This window comes from Aphelocoma coerulescens, chromosome 4 (assembly GCF_041296385.1).
Source record: "Aphelocoma coerulescens isolate FSJ_1873_10779 chromosome 4, UR_Acoe_1.0, whole genome shotgun sequence".
In the NCBI taxonomy this organism is placed as follows: domain Eukaryota; kingdom Metazoa; phylum Chordata; class Aves; order Passeriformes; family Corvidae; genus Aphelocoma; species Aphelocoma coerulescens.
This window is the reverse complement of record NC_091017.1, coordinates 67,350,008-67,367,003: the sequence shown is the minus strand read 5'-3', so window position 1 is coordinate 67,367,003 and position 16,996 is coordinate 67,350,008. Positions and strand designations below refer to the sequence as shown.

At 37.7% G+C, this 16,996-nt stretch overlaps 1 protein-coding gene across 8 annotated transcripts in view; it reads left to right on the top strand.

Moving 5' to 3' along the window:
* PPP2R2C (protein phosphatase 2 regulatory subunit Bgamma) overlaps positions 1-16,996 on the top strand; it is a 207,496-nt gene that overhangs the window by 175,084 nt on the left and 15,416 nt on the right. For all 8 annotated transcript variants that reach the window (XM_069014482.1, XM_069014488.1, XM_069014483.1 and 5 more), the window contains one exon: positions 4,664-4,828. In XM_069014482.1, the coding sequence (XP_068870583.1) occupies positions 4,664-4,828 (165 nt within the window). The remainder of the gene's footprint in view (positions 1-4,663; positions 4,829-16,996) is intronic.

Genomic DNA, 16,996 nt, shown 5'->3' with positions numbered 1-16,996 from the left:
GCAGGGATAAAAATGAAGTGTCATATCAGCATATACTGAAATAAGAAAGATGAGAGTTTTGTTTTTCTTGTGAAGTTACTATGGAAAATTTTGTCTGGCTTTCTAAAGAAAGCCTCTCCTCCTCCATTGCAGTTGAATAAAGGGGGAGAGGGCAAGTAATTTTTTTTTCCAAGCCTTCTTCTGACCACAAAAAAAAAAAAAATTTCCTTCTTGCAGTGAACCCACAAGTCATTTAAAAATTATTCCAAAATAATGATAGAAGATTCAATCCTTTCTATGCCATAGCTTGTGAGTTGCAAATTTGTTCTCTACAAAATTCAGTTTCTTGCAGAATTCCTCGATGGTTTCGGGAAGATGAAGCAGCTATTTCTTTATGCATACTGTTCACTTCAAAGGGAATTTAATCTGTTTTAAGGAGGCTGCTATGTTTTCATTATCATACAAGGAAACTTATTCTGGGACCTCTTTTGCTCAGCAGGAACCCTATGTATTTTCCACATTCTCATTATACATGTTTTGGCATGAGCATAAAGCAGGCATGCTCATTTATATTCTAGCTGATCAAGAAGAGAAGTCTGATTAATATGAATTTTGGATCAAGGTGAGGGTCAACTTTGTAACCTGCAATAAAAAGAACTTTCTGGATTGACTTCTCCCAGAGGGGAATATTTCTGTTAGATCAGTGGCCCAGAGGCAACGGAACAAATTTTCTTCCTCCTGTTATCCTCAGTTTGCTATCAGCTGCACAACAGCAGCACAAAATACTGGATTAGAACTAAACATACCATGTAGCTGAATCATGTACTCCCATCACATTCCTCACACTGCATATCATTGCAGGATTTTAATCATGCCTTTCCTTATGCTCTTCCCTCCTTCCTCTCTTAGTGTTTTTCTTCTCTCCCCCTTTGCCCTCTCTCATATCTTTCCCTAAAGCCTCCTCACAGCCAGGCCCTGCCCTGCTCACTCTCCTTTGTTATACTTCTGTTCTTAAATAGTTTGGGGAAGGCAACAGACGGTCAGCCAAAGTTAAGGCTATATTGCTTAGAGTAGCTTTGTTGCCTTTCCCAAAATTGCCTTTTCCTTGTAGCTCTACTAACCCAACTGTAAGAACATCATCTCTCACCATTGTAGCTGCCAAGTGTACTTGACCTTTCATTTCCATTTTGGTGTGGAGAGCATCTAGAAAGTCTGCTGGCCTCTTCATAGCTTTATCCTGTTTCATGGAGCCAAGCAGGGGAGGACAGATCTGGTATGTAAGATATCAAATAGTTAAGGGGGAAGGACCTGTTCTATTTCTTGCAAGCAAGAAGATATTTTCTATTCCTTGTTTTAATGTTAATGAATTAAAAGACTGCCAATGCATTCTAGCCTATTGCTGGCAAGGTGCCAGTTCAACCTTCCATTAGTGCAAGTATCTACCAGGGATCAAAATGCCTTGCTCTTGTCAAGCATGTGTCAGAGTCAAAGCAATATGAAGATATTTTTCATTTTCTTAGGGGAAATTTCTACCCTGTTAAGGCACAGAAACACTGACTGTTTTAGGACAACAGAATTGTATCCTAGTACACTGCCAGTGGTGAATTGAACACTCTGTTCTTTCTGTCTTAGATACCTTTGGTCTTAGGTGTTCTATCCATATTCTGAAAATGAAGCAGATCACATATGGTACAACAAGAGTCATATGTGACTGGTATTTCAGAGATGAGTGCAGTGGGGGAGAAGGACCATGCCTCATTGGAGACAACCCTCCACAAGATCCGATTGCAGGGGCAGGCAGTAGTGCAGGAGACAACTCTACAGATTTGTGCTGTTACCATAGTTTTCTCTTTAGTAGTGGAATTTTCATTTAATCAATTTCTGCCAGATTCCCTCTGTTTCGTGCTTTTCAAGTTCACCAAAGGCCCTGTTTCTGAAGCACACTGTCTGGTCCAATTTTTTTTTTTTAATTTTAGTATTTTTTCCTGCCATGCAATGCTGTACTTAAAAGGAAGAAAAGACACAAAGGGAGGATAGAAAAATAGAAATGAGAAATGTCTCATGGGAGATGCTTGCCCTTACCATGTCATGCTAGTTTAAGTACAGTTCCCACACATCACATGTCGAGCTGTACTTGATTGTTTTCAAATAGATGGCAAAAATCATGAGAGGAGGACAATGTTCTTCTGTGTGACATATTCTTCTTTTGATATATTGGGTTCTATAGCTGTCAAAACAAAGGCTGTTTTTCTGTCTATTATTACAAATGCATTTGGGGTAAATCTCTTCTGTGACTCTCTAGTCCCTTGGTTGTTTACTTCAACTCAGTGTTATTGTTTTAATTTTTCTAAATCTAGTGGAATGATGAATTTTCATTTTTGCTATGATCCTCAGTAGGCAAATGAGGTTCTTTCTCAGTGGAGATTTAGATCACATCTGGAAATGCAGTCTGTTTCAAATATTTTCTGCTTTTCTGGCAGGAGGATAGAATATTTAATTTCATTATTCAACATAGGTTTATTCATTTTACACAATGAAAGGAAATTCATCAGTAGTGTCCTCAGCATCCAGAAAAATGATACTTACCATGACTATTTCACATACTCCATTTATATTTTATATCTTTCTCATCACTCAGCAATTATTTATCTCTCTGCTGAGAGGTGAAATTCTTCTATTGAGTAACTATAATTTCTCTGAACTCCACAAAGCAATTCAATCCCTGAAAGCAATTGCTTTTACTTAAAGGTGTTTCTTGAGACAAATTCACCAAATACACATAACTGAATAAAGGGGTTTTTTTTCTGTTGTTTTTCAGGATTATTTGTTGATGCTTTATAAAATAATAAATCAGTGTTTCTACATCGTAACATTCATTGCACTTATATTAATCATGATGGATTCTTGGAGATGGATGCAAATGTGATAGTACAAGTAAATAGGAATTCAGTTAAAATGCAACATTAATTCATTCCCAGTTGTTATTAAATGTCATAAGATATTAATAGTTTTGCTGATATTTTCCTTTCTCAACCATATGGGGGAAAAAAAAGCAAAAAACCCCCCACAACAGTGTGATGTATGCACAGTCATCAAGATAATTATCTCTGAATCTTTTGTACTATTTCACTGTAGTGTTCCAGACCTATATTTTTGGGAAAGCTCAAAGTATAGAGTGTAAAGATGGTGATAGACTGTATCCCATTCCCACAGAAATCAATCAAAGGTCTTTGATTGGTCTTCCATTTGGGAAGTGGACACAGTGGGAACAGAAACAGGCTTAGTACCATGATATATGATTTCTCTTGCCATCAATAAAACAGATTTTCTCATTTATCTTTTCCTCTGAGATGTTTAAATTTTGAATGTCAGCTGATTCAAATTTTATGTTCAGGGAATCCAGGCACTGAGATGATTTGTGTTTAGGGCACTGCACTGGGACTCAGTAGATCTGGGTTTGTTCTGTCATGCATTTCCCATGTGATCTTATGCAAATCCTTTATTGCTTCTCGCACAAACTCATCAGTAAAATAGGGTAATGTTACTCCTCTTCTTGTTCGAAGGATTTGTTAACATTTGGATGGCTTATCTGTAGCAGATTGCTGGGGGCCATGTGCAAATGCACAATCTTATTTAAATGTACTGCTTTACATATATATCCTTCTTTCATTTTATGCTTCTGTATCTACTGCTTTCTTACAGCCCGCTCATGAGACTCTTACTTTCATTCTTTTCTCTATAAGCAGTCTTCCATGAACTGGCCTTCTCCTCCAAACACAGGCTCAGTGTGGGTCCTGGGTTTTAAGGCAGGTGATGTGTATGAGTGGAGATGTAAGTGTTAGAGGCACCATGTGAGTTACCCTTCATGTGGGTAATCTTTGGTCATCCAGCTGACAAGTTTGTGATTGGGAAAGTAGATATTTTATGTATTTTTGTTCCAGATGATGTTTGCTTAAATGATTCCGGTGTACGATTCTCAGTCACAGAAATTCATCCTGATTTTGGTAGTGGGGGTCATTTACATAAAAGCCTAAGACTGCCATTTCAGATACTTCCTTGTAAGTATTCAAATAGCAAACCTAATAGCATGCATAATTTTTTTTAAAGGAAATTGTATTAGTATAGATTCACCCAAAATTATTTGCATAAATACTTCTGGTTTTGCCACATGTGCCTTTGCAAAAAAAGTACTTTTTTTTTTTTCAGTCTTTTACCTTAAGCTACATCTATTTTTTAGCTTAAGTTGTATGATGATAAAAGCCAGTGAGCCTTACTGGAGTGAGCAGATCTGAGCTGTGCATTGTTCCCTCTCAGTCAGTATTATCTGGGATAGAGCAGTGGTTTCAATAGCAAGTTCAGGAGATACAGCTACCTGCTCTCTGTCAGTTTCAATGAAGCTGAGAACTCTATATCCCTGCAACACTGCTTCTTTGATGTGTTTGTACAGCATGGACAAATGGTGACCTGCTAATGGCATCTGCAGTAAAACCATGCAGACTTTGAGTTTGACATTGCTTTTTGGTGTAAGTGGGCCAGGTATGGAAATTTAAAACTGCACTACTACCAAAAAAGTGAGTATATCTTTAAAAGCATTGCATGTCTGTACATTTGCATGCTTCCTTCAAGTGAGAGTCATGGTTTACCTGCAGACAACTGCATTTTCCTTGATGAAACTTCCGTTCAGACATTGTAGATATAAAGCCAGCCAACATGGAGGACCTGACGGAAGTGATTACAGCCTCTGAGTTCCATCCCCATCACTGCAATCTCTTTGTCTACAGCAGCAGCAAAGGATCCCTGAGACTCTGCGACATGAGGGCATCAGCTCTCTGTGACAAACATTCCAAGCGTAAGTCCTTACTCCATTGAGCCCCAGATTTCATTAAAATCTTACTATTCACAGACAGCATGTAGATGTGTGCATACCCCAGTGTATTGGTTTCTCACTTGCAGGCACATTTGACAAGAAAACAGCAAAAAGAATTTTATTTCACCTGTGCAAGTATTAGCTATGACCTTGGTAACTAACAGTCATGTCTGTGTCTGGTTGCCCTTATGGTTCTTATTGCAGGGATCGGTGAAGAACCCAGAACTCTTTAGCAAAAGAGAGAAGATTCCTAACAAATCAAAGAGGATGAGGGAGTATTTAAGTAGATGAGAATACTGGTTTGAATACACAAGTACTGTTCTGAGTGCTGCAGCAAGTAAATTTTAATTGTCAAACTGCCTTCAAATTTCGAATCCATTTTCTGAATTAGGAAATCTCGGTATCCTTCCTAAAAACGTAGTACAGCATTCCCTATATGTATTTTTTCAATATTATGTTAGAACAGACTCAGAGGAAATGCAATAAGTACTGGGGGGGGAAGGAGAGAAGAAATGAAAATTGTGTTGGTATAGAAGTTATCTGTCCTACGTGATTTTATGGGTCTGTGAAATTTTGAGATGAACAACTGATTCATGGTAGTTCATATCTGAAATATACATAAGAAGAAAGTAAAATTTTAAAATATGTGACTGTCTTTGTTCTCAAAGTAAAAGTTGAAGAAAAATGCATGTTTATATTGCCTTACTGTCAGCTCTTTATGGTCTAGAGAAGACAGACTGTGGTTCTTCCCACCAGTAATATGGCAGGCCTGGGCACTTTGCCTTATGCAAACGACCTGTTTGTTCCTAATCTTCTGAGACTGACAATGCCTGGACAAAGGCATCATGTGCTTGGTTCCTGAGAAGCTGAGAACCTCATGAATGAACTGTGGTAGCTCTGTTTCAGTAACCTTCAGGTCTAGGACTCCTCCAGGACACCTCCAGCTCACAGAATTGGGTTATCAGTTTCTTTTGCAATGTTGAAACATTGGAAGGAAATTCAAGAGAAATTCTTTTACTACCAGAGCACATAAGAGGTTTTATGTCATTCAGTGCCTACTTGAACCTGTTTGAGGTAGGCAGATCTTATTGGTAGGGGCAAAAGGAGAGGAAAAAGCATGTGAAGAATTAAATGAGACCTAAGTGGTGCACAGATTTTGTACATAAGGTATTTTTAAAACTGAAGTGAATATAGTAAAAAGCCTATGACTAGGCCTTTTGACTGCAAGGAAAAATGCACATGCTCAGAACCCCTTAGGATGTGGTCTCCAATTATAGAAAATAACCTTCAAGGACAATTTCCTAAGCAGAGAAGTGTTTTACCTTTGTTAGCTGTATCTCCTTGTGCTTGTAGGGGGAATTCAATACCATGAAGTGAAATGTAAGCATGACACAGTCTGACACAATGCTGTGAGTTATCCTGTCCCACTTAATTGTTTTATTTTGTAGTACTTCCATTTCTTCCTGCTAATAAGGCCTCCATGCCCCTGTAACTCAATGCCAAATGCCAATCAGAACTTATTAAAGCCACAATACAGCAACACTGGATGAAAGAAGGCATTTTATGCCAGAAGGGAGCACAAGGTCTGATGGTCATTGATTAAACCCCATTTTCCAGATCTATGAGTTAGAAAATAGCCATTTAATGTAGCATTGCTGCACTGAAGTCAAGTCAAGCTCATTGAGAATCTGAGTGTGTACAGTACAAAATTGACACAGCAATGGTAGAATTTCCAAAGTGTTAAAAGGAGTAGGCCCATGTACTGCTGATTGGAGTGGTTTCAGTATAGCTCTCAGAGACAACCAAAGTTAATTATATACAGCCCATAGCAGCCCAAAAGGATGTATCAAAAACAGTCTACAAACCCAAGTTATTTGCATGATTGTCTCTAGTACCTTGACTGTACATCTGATTCCTCTTTACAGTTGCTAAATTTACATCTGGTGCATATGCATGATCAGTACCCTGCTCTCCTAGCTTGGCTTGTCTTTCAGTCTTTCCCCATAATTGACTTCACTTCTCAAGCAAAACACTACAACTGGAGTCACTGTAAACTCTCATGTTGTGCTACACATCCCTGCTTTCTCAGCACAGTCTAGTATCACTGTGTGCTGTATTTCAGATGCTGTTCCAAGACTGTAATGCATGTACCTATTTCTAGGGATGAAAGATCCTATGTAAAACTTACAAAAATACCTGGATAATGAGCATATGTTGTGAACTTTTGCATCTACTCCTTTTTTCCTTATTTATTCAAATCCCTATAGCACTGATAAAGTCCATTTCAGCTCTTGGGGGAAGGGCCTTTCCATTTGTACAGGCTTAGAGAGTGTCATACTGTAAAAATAAATTACATACTAATATCTGTAGTGTAAGTCAACCAACATAGGATATTAATAAATTATAATGTCTTGAAGATTTCTGGTTTTCCAAGCTCAGTGGCAAAATCCCTCTTTTCGGCATCAGTGACAGCAGCACTACAGGGTTTCCCTTATAAATCCTCATGGCTTTGACATGGACGAGATGAGACTACTTCCATGTGTACTCGTCCTTGGTACCTCTGCTGAGATTTAATAGCAAGCTGCCAATTTGTGTGATGAGTTGTAATGGAGATATCTGTCCTTTAGAAAAATTATCTCAGACCATCAAATCTATTTGTAAAGCACTGAAAGAATATCAGGTCAGTAACTGAATTTTAAATGGTCATTGAGATACTGATAAGGTGTGATAAAATGTGTTGTGTCTCTAATGGACTACCTGAAACTGCTTCTTATAACAGCTGTAATAGATCGTGCAGAACTGAGTGAGGATCACAAGAAAATGTTATGTAGCCATTGCAAATGTATATCGGGGAAAGACCAATCTGTAACCACAGAGCAGGTACATTCATAATGCTGTTCCATGTTATTATCAGACTTTGCAAGTAGTGGGAAAGGATGCCATCAAAAATGTTCTGGAGAGGAGGTGCCAAAGAGATGAACGTCCCTGCTTGTTTAGAATATTAGAGGAGTGGGAATGAGGAAGGTGTTGTTGCAGTCCACGGTGTTATAGGTAAAGATTTAAAACATTTATGGAAGTCAGACTTGAGCAACAAATAGGGAATTAATTTAAATAATATGGAACTTTTCACCTAAATAGTGTACTTGCCAAAACACCCAAAGATTGCCTTTGAGATGTCATGAGACAACATGCATGGCAGTGCAGTGTAGGAAAAAAGGCAGTATATAGAAATCTGTGACAGCAGCAAAAGTATCATTGTTAGAGTGGTCAGCTGGGAACATTGAAGAAATAAAAGCATTAACTCCTACCTCAAATTCCATAAATTCCATAAATGCAAGGGGTTAAGGTGACAAGGAAGACAAGCATAGGGATGCTGTTGTAGTAAGATCATCCTGACTAAAAATATACTTACAGCATAATATGCAACTGTTCAATTAAAAAATAGTTGCTAATTTGGTTTTTATTTTTTTATTGCTAATATTATGTTCAGTGATCCTCATAAATGTGCGTGGAGTTAATATCATTCTTCCAAACAGCTTGTAGGCTAGATGGGTACATATGGCTGTTTCAACAAATCATGTAATATAAAGCAGTCAGCTAAAGAAAACTGAGCTTGAGCATGTGAAGTCGGAAAAAAATAAAGAGCTTTTTCAGTAGTTCATCAGAATTATAAAACCATTATTAAATGGTAAATATAAACTGTATAGTTATGCAATATGGAAATTTAAGTCACTCAAGAGTATAACTCACACTGATATTTCATGTAATAGCCTTAACATCTTAAAGTGGTTGCATACCTCAGAAGTAGTAATTTATTTAAATTCTGTATATTGCTTTAAGGGTTTTTTAGTATTCATTTGTTAATATGTATTTGTAGACTTAAACTCTATTTCTAATTATCCATTACCCATGTGCAAAGTTTACAGCAAAATACTTCGAGGAAAGTGGAGCTGCAATTTCAAGTTCATTGCTCAGTGTGCCATGGTGATCTTAAAAACACAAATTTTGGGGTTATATATAGCATTAGCCTCTGTCACCATGAGTTGGTGCTTTCTGTCCTGCAGACAGACTTCTCAAGCTCCTGACCTCTGGGTCTGTAGCAGGAGCCGTTTAGAGCCCTCCTCCCTTTGACCAAGGAAGCCTTTATAGGTGGCAGGCAATCCCAACAGCTATCTTCTCTGGACTCTCCCTGAATGGAGCAAAGCATCTCAGCTGGTGCATCCCAATCCCATGGGTTGGACAATCAGTACCTTAAAAGTATAAAATGGTTTTCCGAGCAATGCAGAGTGAATTCCAGGTTTGGTTCCTGACTCAGACATGCCACCCAAAGCTGAGTGGGATGGTTTTTCCATTGAGAGTTCCTTTTCCACATTTTTATTTGAAATGCCAGCCTTTCCCCAAGGATAATTGCCACTGTCCTGTCAGTCAGGCATGTAACTCAATTGTGTTATCTGCTTGGCTTTTTTGAGATTGCCTTTGATTTTAAAGAATTCAGAACTGTGGAAACAGCTAAGACAGAAATCAAGGATAATCTACTTAAACATGTTGAATTTTTAAAATTAAATTAGTTATATTTACCAGTTGTTTAAAGCAGGTTGGAATTTCAGAGACAAGACAGCTTTCAGACCTCTGACTGAATATGGATTATCTTTCATTTGCCACAGAGAACAACCAGATGCACAAAAAAAGCCTGTGACAGACTATCCCTGCTGGATTTGCTAATTAATATTGACCTTTCCAAATGAATGATGCTTATTGTCTGACTGAAAAAGAAACAACTTGTTTTTCTTCTGTGTGAGCTTTACATCTAAAATACGCTTTTTATTTCTGCATCTGGTCTCATGTCAAGTTATCATCTGAGAGAGAGCCAGTCCCTTTGTGCACAGAGAGGCCCCTGTCAAAGTGATGTCCACTTCAGGCAAAATCTGCAAGGTTTCATGTGACAGGAGTGAAACTTACCAGAGCTTCTGAAATGATTTGACCCTGTGTTTGATGAAGGCTTGTTCTCCTTATCCTAATTCTGTATTTATTTTTAAGCATGCACTACAAAGGCATATATGCATTGCTGATTTTATATCCCCAATGAAAAAATGTGCCCATATCCTGATAATTTTGTAATTATGACTGTCACTAAAGGTCTGTTACTACAATTTCATGCATGCTAAACTAGATCCTGGAACGGATCTTTCCTTGTGCAGGAATCCCACTGAAATTTAGTAACAGATTGCCTTTAGCATGGGCTCCAAAGCTTCCATTCTGCTCAGCTTGGATGAATGTATAATAAAGACATTTAAAACACAGCTAATGAAAATTCAAAAATGTTTCTACAGAAATGCAATTATGTCTATATAGTATTTCCTCCAGTTGTGCAAGATATGTTAAAATTAAATCTGAGGAAGAAAAAACCTGAATTATATACTTCTAGCTATCAAATACTCGGAGGAAAGAGAAAAGCCTGAAGCGATGGTAAATGATTTATGATTGAAGAGGTGTTTCATTAACCCCTCTCCCCCAACCACACACAGATAAAGCAAATAATTGCTGTAAGATTGATTTAATTATTCAGTCTATTAAAATTCCTGTCTTGTTTGCTTAATTTTTTTGATAGCAACAAATACTGCTTTTTAATGTCTCATGAAACCAGCTTTCAAGATCTTATTTCACTGGGGGAGAAAAAACCCACTTATCACTAGTCTTATATATCAAGATCAGAAAGATTTACACATCAGTTTGGCTGTAGAGCAGTAGTAGTTTTATGTCCCAGTAACTCCTTGGGATTGTTCACAACATGTGGCATTAAACATGCACGTAAGTCTTTGTGAGACCGAGGTTTAAAGAGGCTTGATCTTCTAGATTGACTTTGTGTTTTTTCAATTCCTTTTCTCTCTTTAACACCATTTCTCTTTATTAACAAACTCACTGGTAAAGTTATACTAATCTAAGCAACTCTGTAGTGAAGCTCCCACCCACTGATCTTTAGCTATTGATCTGGCTTTGCCTTTCAGCACTAATGCACCCTCCCTTGTGATTTGTGACAAGCTGCAGCAACTCAGTGCAGATGGTAAAACAGATTCTTAAATATTGATTTGAGGCTCCACTTTTAAAAGCCATGCTCTCTAGAGGTATTGATGAGAAGCCTGGTTTTGATAGTGGGTCATTGGATAAAGGAATGCTGTACAGTAGGTGAAACTTCAGCCTTGTGGTACGGAGGTAGGGTCAGAAATTTGCTCCGAGCAAAAGAAGGAGAATGATGTGTAAGTGACCAGTGCACAAAGAGGTGCCCTCTGAATTATATAAAAGCAAGTAGAAAATCTAAGTATAGAAAGGTACTTTTTTAGTTTGAAACAGGATAAGCAGCTACAGGCTATGGTAATATAAAATGTTAAACAAATGTGTCTCACAAAATAATTGTATTTAGATTGCTTATGAAAGCAGATTTAAAAACTACTTATCATGTATAACCATATTAATCAGTATAGACCAAGATTGTCACATTAGCAGAATATTCTATTATTGAAAGAGAATTTCCAAGGGAGATGAATGTATGAGTGGATTGGCTTAATACAAAACAATAAAACATTCAGAGATAGTCGAAGATAGACTAAATAATAATGGTAAATCAAATTATTATCATGAATAATGAAGCTAAAAGGCATAAAGAGACCATGAATTTCAATGGGAGCTTGCAGTTTGACTAGATTCACTTAGAATGAGCACAGGAACTCTTTTGTATGAAATCCTAAAATAGATTTTAAACAGTGCATACAAATTACTGTAGCTGGGCACATCAGAGGTCCTTCTAGCCCAGTGCTCTGGCTCTAATAGTAGCAACTAGTAGTTGGCAGTAGCAACATCAACAGAAAATGTAAGAACAGACTAAGTGTATAAGCTTCATGCTCTGCTGTCTGCAGTTGGAAACTTGAGGTTCAGGGACCTTAGTGGAAGTGAACTTACTGCATTTAACAACACTGAAATGGATGTTTGGGGTTTTTTCTTTCCTTGAAGTTGTGCAGTTACTTTTGAACCTGTGTATATTTTTTACCATTCACAGTATCTTTCAGTAAAGTCTTTAGTATGTTAATTGGGCACATTATGAAGAACCATCTTCTCTCTGCTTACCCTTTCCTAGTTTCACATGGGGACCCCTACTTGTGGATTGGAAGAGACAGTGTACACAGTGAACTGTCATTCCCTATTCATCCTTTCCATGGCACTCTTAATTATGACCCCCTCAGTCTTTCCCAGGTTGAGAGACCCCAGTCTATTTAGCCATTCCTTGTGTGGAAGTAATTTGGTACTTCTGGTTATTTCTATTGCCCGTTTTTATGTCTTCTTGAGATCTCTACCACATTAGAGATAAGCCCAGAACTATGCTTAGCTCAAGATGTAGCGTTTCTTGAATTAAATGGCACAAAAAAAAAAGGTTTCTGTGTTGAATGTTATGAACAAGTGTCATGTACTTAAAAAAAAAAAAAAGAATATTTATATTTTGATAGAAATTCAAATGAAATTTAGTTTAAGTTTTTTATGCTAATCTTGGTGAAATATATGTGATAGAGCAAATTACAGCTGACCCAGGAATAGTGCAAATTTGCCATCTAAAAATATTACAGTATAGTTAAATAATTTGTTATTTTGGTTAATTTTTTTTTATTTATCAGCTATTAGGAAAGCATATTGGTTCTTGTTCCTTTTCTCACTGTGGCTAGTTTGTCAAGACCAATGAAATTCCATATGTTTCAAAGTACTGTTTTCCAATATGTTTTAATCAGGCATTGAAGCCGTTTTTGTTTGGGATCTGGAATTAAATAGGGACTTAGTTTAAATGATAAATTATTTGGCCTGGGATGGAACCTGTTTTCTGTGTTTATGAAATTAAAGCCCAGTGAGAGATTACCTGATCCACCACTGGTATTTCCAAGTCCAGTTCAAATAGACCTGTTTTTTGTGTACCAGTGTAACCCAGAAGTTTATCTGTAATAAGTTCTTAATTCAGTCTAGCTGCAGAGTGTTTGCTTGCTTATATAATAAAAACAAAAAATTGTTTTCTCTATCATGTTCCACCAACTTGGTTTGCCCTGGTCTCCACAGTCCTCTCCCTCTGCCTCTGTTTCCACTGTTGCCAAAGCTGTCTTCATCCCTTTGTAAAACTGACCCTTGAACAGGAACTAGATGAATTTCTAAATCCACCAGCTGTCTTTGGAGGGAGGGAGAGATTTATTTCATGGTGCAGGATTTCCAATGATTTAAATCTAAGTAACAACAAAGGCTATAAAATCAGAAGTTTTCAGGATAGGATACAAACTATAAACAGTATCCTCTTAAAAAAAAAGCTTTAATAGGTTATTATTTGTTCATAAGTAGAAAGAAAACAGTGGGGATTTTTTGCTAGAGGGAATGAGTCTTTAAAGCTGTTTATAATTTTATCCTATGACTGATGGAATTTCTTACAAAATCTGTGGAGCAGATTTCTGTTCATCTTCAAGTTTTCCTTCTTGTGATGATTTCAGGAGGAAATATATAGGAGGAAATATATCAGATTGTGACACTGCACCCACCATATAAGACAATTTTAGCATTATTTTTGATAATTTTTAAAGTTCACATATGCCAGAATTTACACCCTGCAATGATTAAAGCTCTGCCCAGCTACTTGTTTAGAACTGAACTTGAAAATTACTTTGGGTTGGATTTTTTTTTTTCTTTATTGGATGTGTCTTGTCCAATATATGTCAGTTTCAGGTGTGTGGAATCAGGCCCATATTGATGGGAAGTTGAGGTGGCAGCACCTGTGACCCCCAAAGTACAGATGAGAGCCACAAGGTGTTAGTGCACCACACTTCTTTTAGCTCCTCCTGAGGCATCTGCTTTCTTCTGGCCAGCGTCTTGGGGGGAAGCTGTGAGATGGACCTTTCCACCTACTCTTGCAGTTCCTGGCCTTTTTTTTTTTAACTTTAGACATCTGCATGTATTTCTGCATGATAAACGCACACATTAGAGATGCCTTTCCTATCCACTGGAAAAGGAAAGTCTCCATTCTGCATTAGATCAGAGAAAATCACAAGGAAACAAGAATATTTTTTAGGAGGGATAAGAGTTTGTTTTTCAGCAGATGGTACTTCCTTTTAAGAAAGAAGCAGCGTATTTTTATGCTACAGATTTTCTTCAGGATTCAGGAAAACAGAGCTCTGGCAAGTATCCTTCAATGAACCCATCCTTCTCTACAAAGTCTGGAGTTCTCTAAGAAGCTACTGTGGTTTTTAACTTGTGAGCAGGAAGCTGTGCAGAAAGGAATTGAGGATTTTTATTTCCCTAAGCAGACTTCCCAGTTTACCCATGTATCTGCTGGTGGCATAAGGGGCAGGAACAGTGTATTCCTGGAAGGCTCCTCTTTAAACACTGGCTGTACTCAGAGATTTGCTCCACTTCCCTCTGTAATCCCATTATATTTCTGTCATCGAGGTCACATTTAAGTCTGAGTCACGTGAGAACTCAGCACGTCATGTCATTTGTGATTCCTATGTTCATTAAGTAGCTAGACAGGTAACTTTGTGTCTTTCACATAAATAGCACTGTGACCATTATCAAGAACAATAGTAATGAAAGTTAAATACCCTTTTGTATGGTAGGTGTTCGTCATTAAGAAATTAATGATTAAATTAGTCAAAGAATATAATAGAATCCGTAATCAAATGTCAGCAAAGTTCAGATCTAACAAGATTTATTTAGATACAGAGAAGTAAGCTAGATTTGAAATCTCGTGTTTCGGGTACTGATTGCTCCTGGGTGTAAGAGCAGCCTCCAAAAGATAAGTCTTAACAGTAATAAACAGAAAATGTGTTTTGGAAACCATGGGCTAGATCAATGGTTTTTTTCCTATCAGCATTGGAGAGGTCAGGGCTGAATTTGAATTGGTTGCCTGAACTGAAGTCCATGTCACAAGGCTGTCCCTTCACTGCTGTTCTGTCTCCAGTTTCTCGACTTGTATTAGCCAAACTGAAGAAAGATGGTGCTTTTTTGCAGTATGTGCATAACCTTATGTTGTTGCTAAAACCAGAAATAGCCAAGTCCCAAGAACACTCTTTTTCCTCTTCATTTCCTGAGGCTAATGCCCTGTTCTGGTTGCTCAGGCAGGTGCTGGTAGTTGCTAAGCTTTCTCTTCACTAGGAGCTGTTTCTTAATTTCCTGTAACAATTTTCCTGCATTGGTTATGCTGACTAAAGGAACTATCTCCAAAGAGTTGCTGCTACTGAAATTTCTTCTGCTATCTTTATTTCTGTAGTGATACAAGACTTTCATGCCTCTGTTAGTTCCACAGTTAATTAATCTAAGTCTTTCTAATACTTAACACAGTAAGCATAGAAAAGCAATAAATGGGGCAGATAAAGAATGAAATGGTTTAATCTCATTAATTAACAAAATAGAGAATATTCAGGTACAAATATCACTTCTCTTCTAATCACTGGGAGTTGGATGAGCCACACAGAGCCAAGAAAATATATCTAAGCTACAAATTAAGGTGTAGTTCAGTTAGTGTGGGTTTTGGTTTTTTCTTTCCTGGTTTTAATAGCAGCTTCACATCATAATTAGGAGGATGAAATTCCTGCCAACCAAGTCTATAGTTTGGACAGATTAAAGGGAAGAGGTATGAGAAATGATAATTGCTTTGTGCTCATCAGACTTCTCTTGCAAATCTGACAGGATAATTACAAAATACCTGCTTTGCAGAATGTCTAGGCAAAATTTTAAAGAGCTATTTAAAGTTGTTCGTTTACAGTCTATCTGAAAAGAAAAGTTTTTTCCCCTTTTTGAAGTAGTTCATTACTGTTCAGCTGTGTGGTGAACATGTTTAAATATAGACCTTATTCTCATGTGCATGCCTGGCTGCATTCCACTGCCCACCCCCAAAGAAAATTGCCCATAATTTTTTGCGTTACCCCACATACTTCACCCACATACTCACCCTTAACTTTCAGCAGAACATTATTTCACCTAATGGAAGCTAACCTTGTTGCTTCCAACAGTCTCAATCATAGTCATGGACAAAATAATTGAGAGAAAAATGTTCCAGTGGACTATATAAAAACCTTTGTTTTGACTGACAGTAAAAAGTTTTTCTACTTTCAGCATGTTTTCATGTTTCATCACATGGCTTTTCTTCACCTGCTTTTGAAACTTGAAAATGACATTCACTAAATTGCCAGTTTTCAAACAATATTCTAGGCATAGGTCCCCAAAACCCTACTGATTTTGCTGAGAGTTAGAAGACCCTGAAAGCCTGACTTTCAACTGAAGTTCACCATAGAACTCAGTTGGATCACAGGGCCACAGGCACCTGCAGAAAGACAACAGAATTGCTCTAGGCACCTGTAAGGTAGGGCTAGAGTCATCCAGTATCATTCTTATGTACAGTTGAACAGGGATGACCAATCTCATAGCTACTGGAGCTGGATTTTCATGTATGAACATCGTGTAAGCAATATTTCATGACCTGCTGCCTCGTCAGATTGCACAGAGCTGCTGACAATCACATTCAGTGAGTTCAGTGCTTCCCAGAGCTGCTGGCAGTTGCACCTCAACTATGTAGTTCATGCATCCACATGGTAAACCCCTGTCTATTTTATGCTCACCTCTTAGGAAGAGGTAATTGCAATTTGCAATTGCTTTTTAAAATTCTCATGCTTAGTCTCAGATGCCTTCAGACATGACCAATGAGTAGCCTGCAACCAGGCCAGCTGGTTCTGGCAAGCAGGGCAGGCTTTGAGTAAACACATCTCCCAGAGATGCCAGGACTGTTGTGAGACCACATATACACACCTCTCATGTGACAGGGACACCTGGATTTTGGTTATGTTGAGAAATGGGGTATGCAGACCCCAGAAAGGATGAGCAAGGCATGAACTGTCTTGCTATAGGGATCTGTAGTCAACTAACCAGTGTATTTGCAGAATTTCCTGAAGTTATGCTTTGAGTCCATAGCCATAACATTAATTATTGTAATGTTTAAAGCTTACAGTTTGTGTTTTTATATAAAGTTTAAAGGACAAGCTAAGTGCTGGACATATGATTAATTCTGTATCGTGTTCCTTGGTAGACTGAATTATATTTCACAAGAAATGCACACTTCAGACTGTACAACAGAGCAATTTT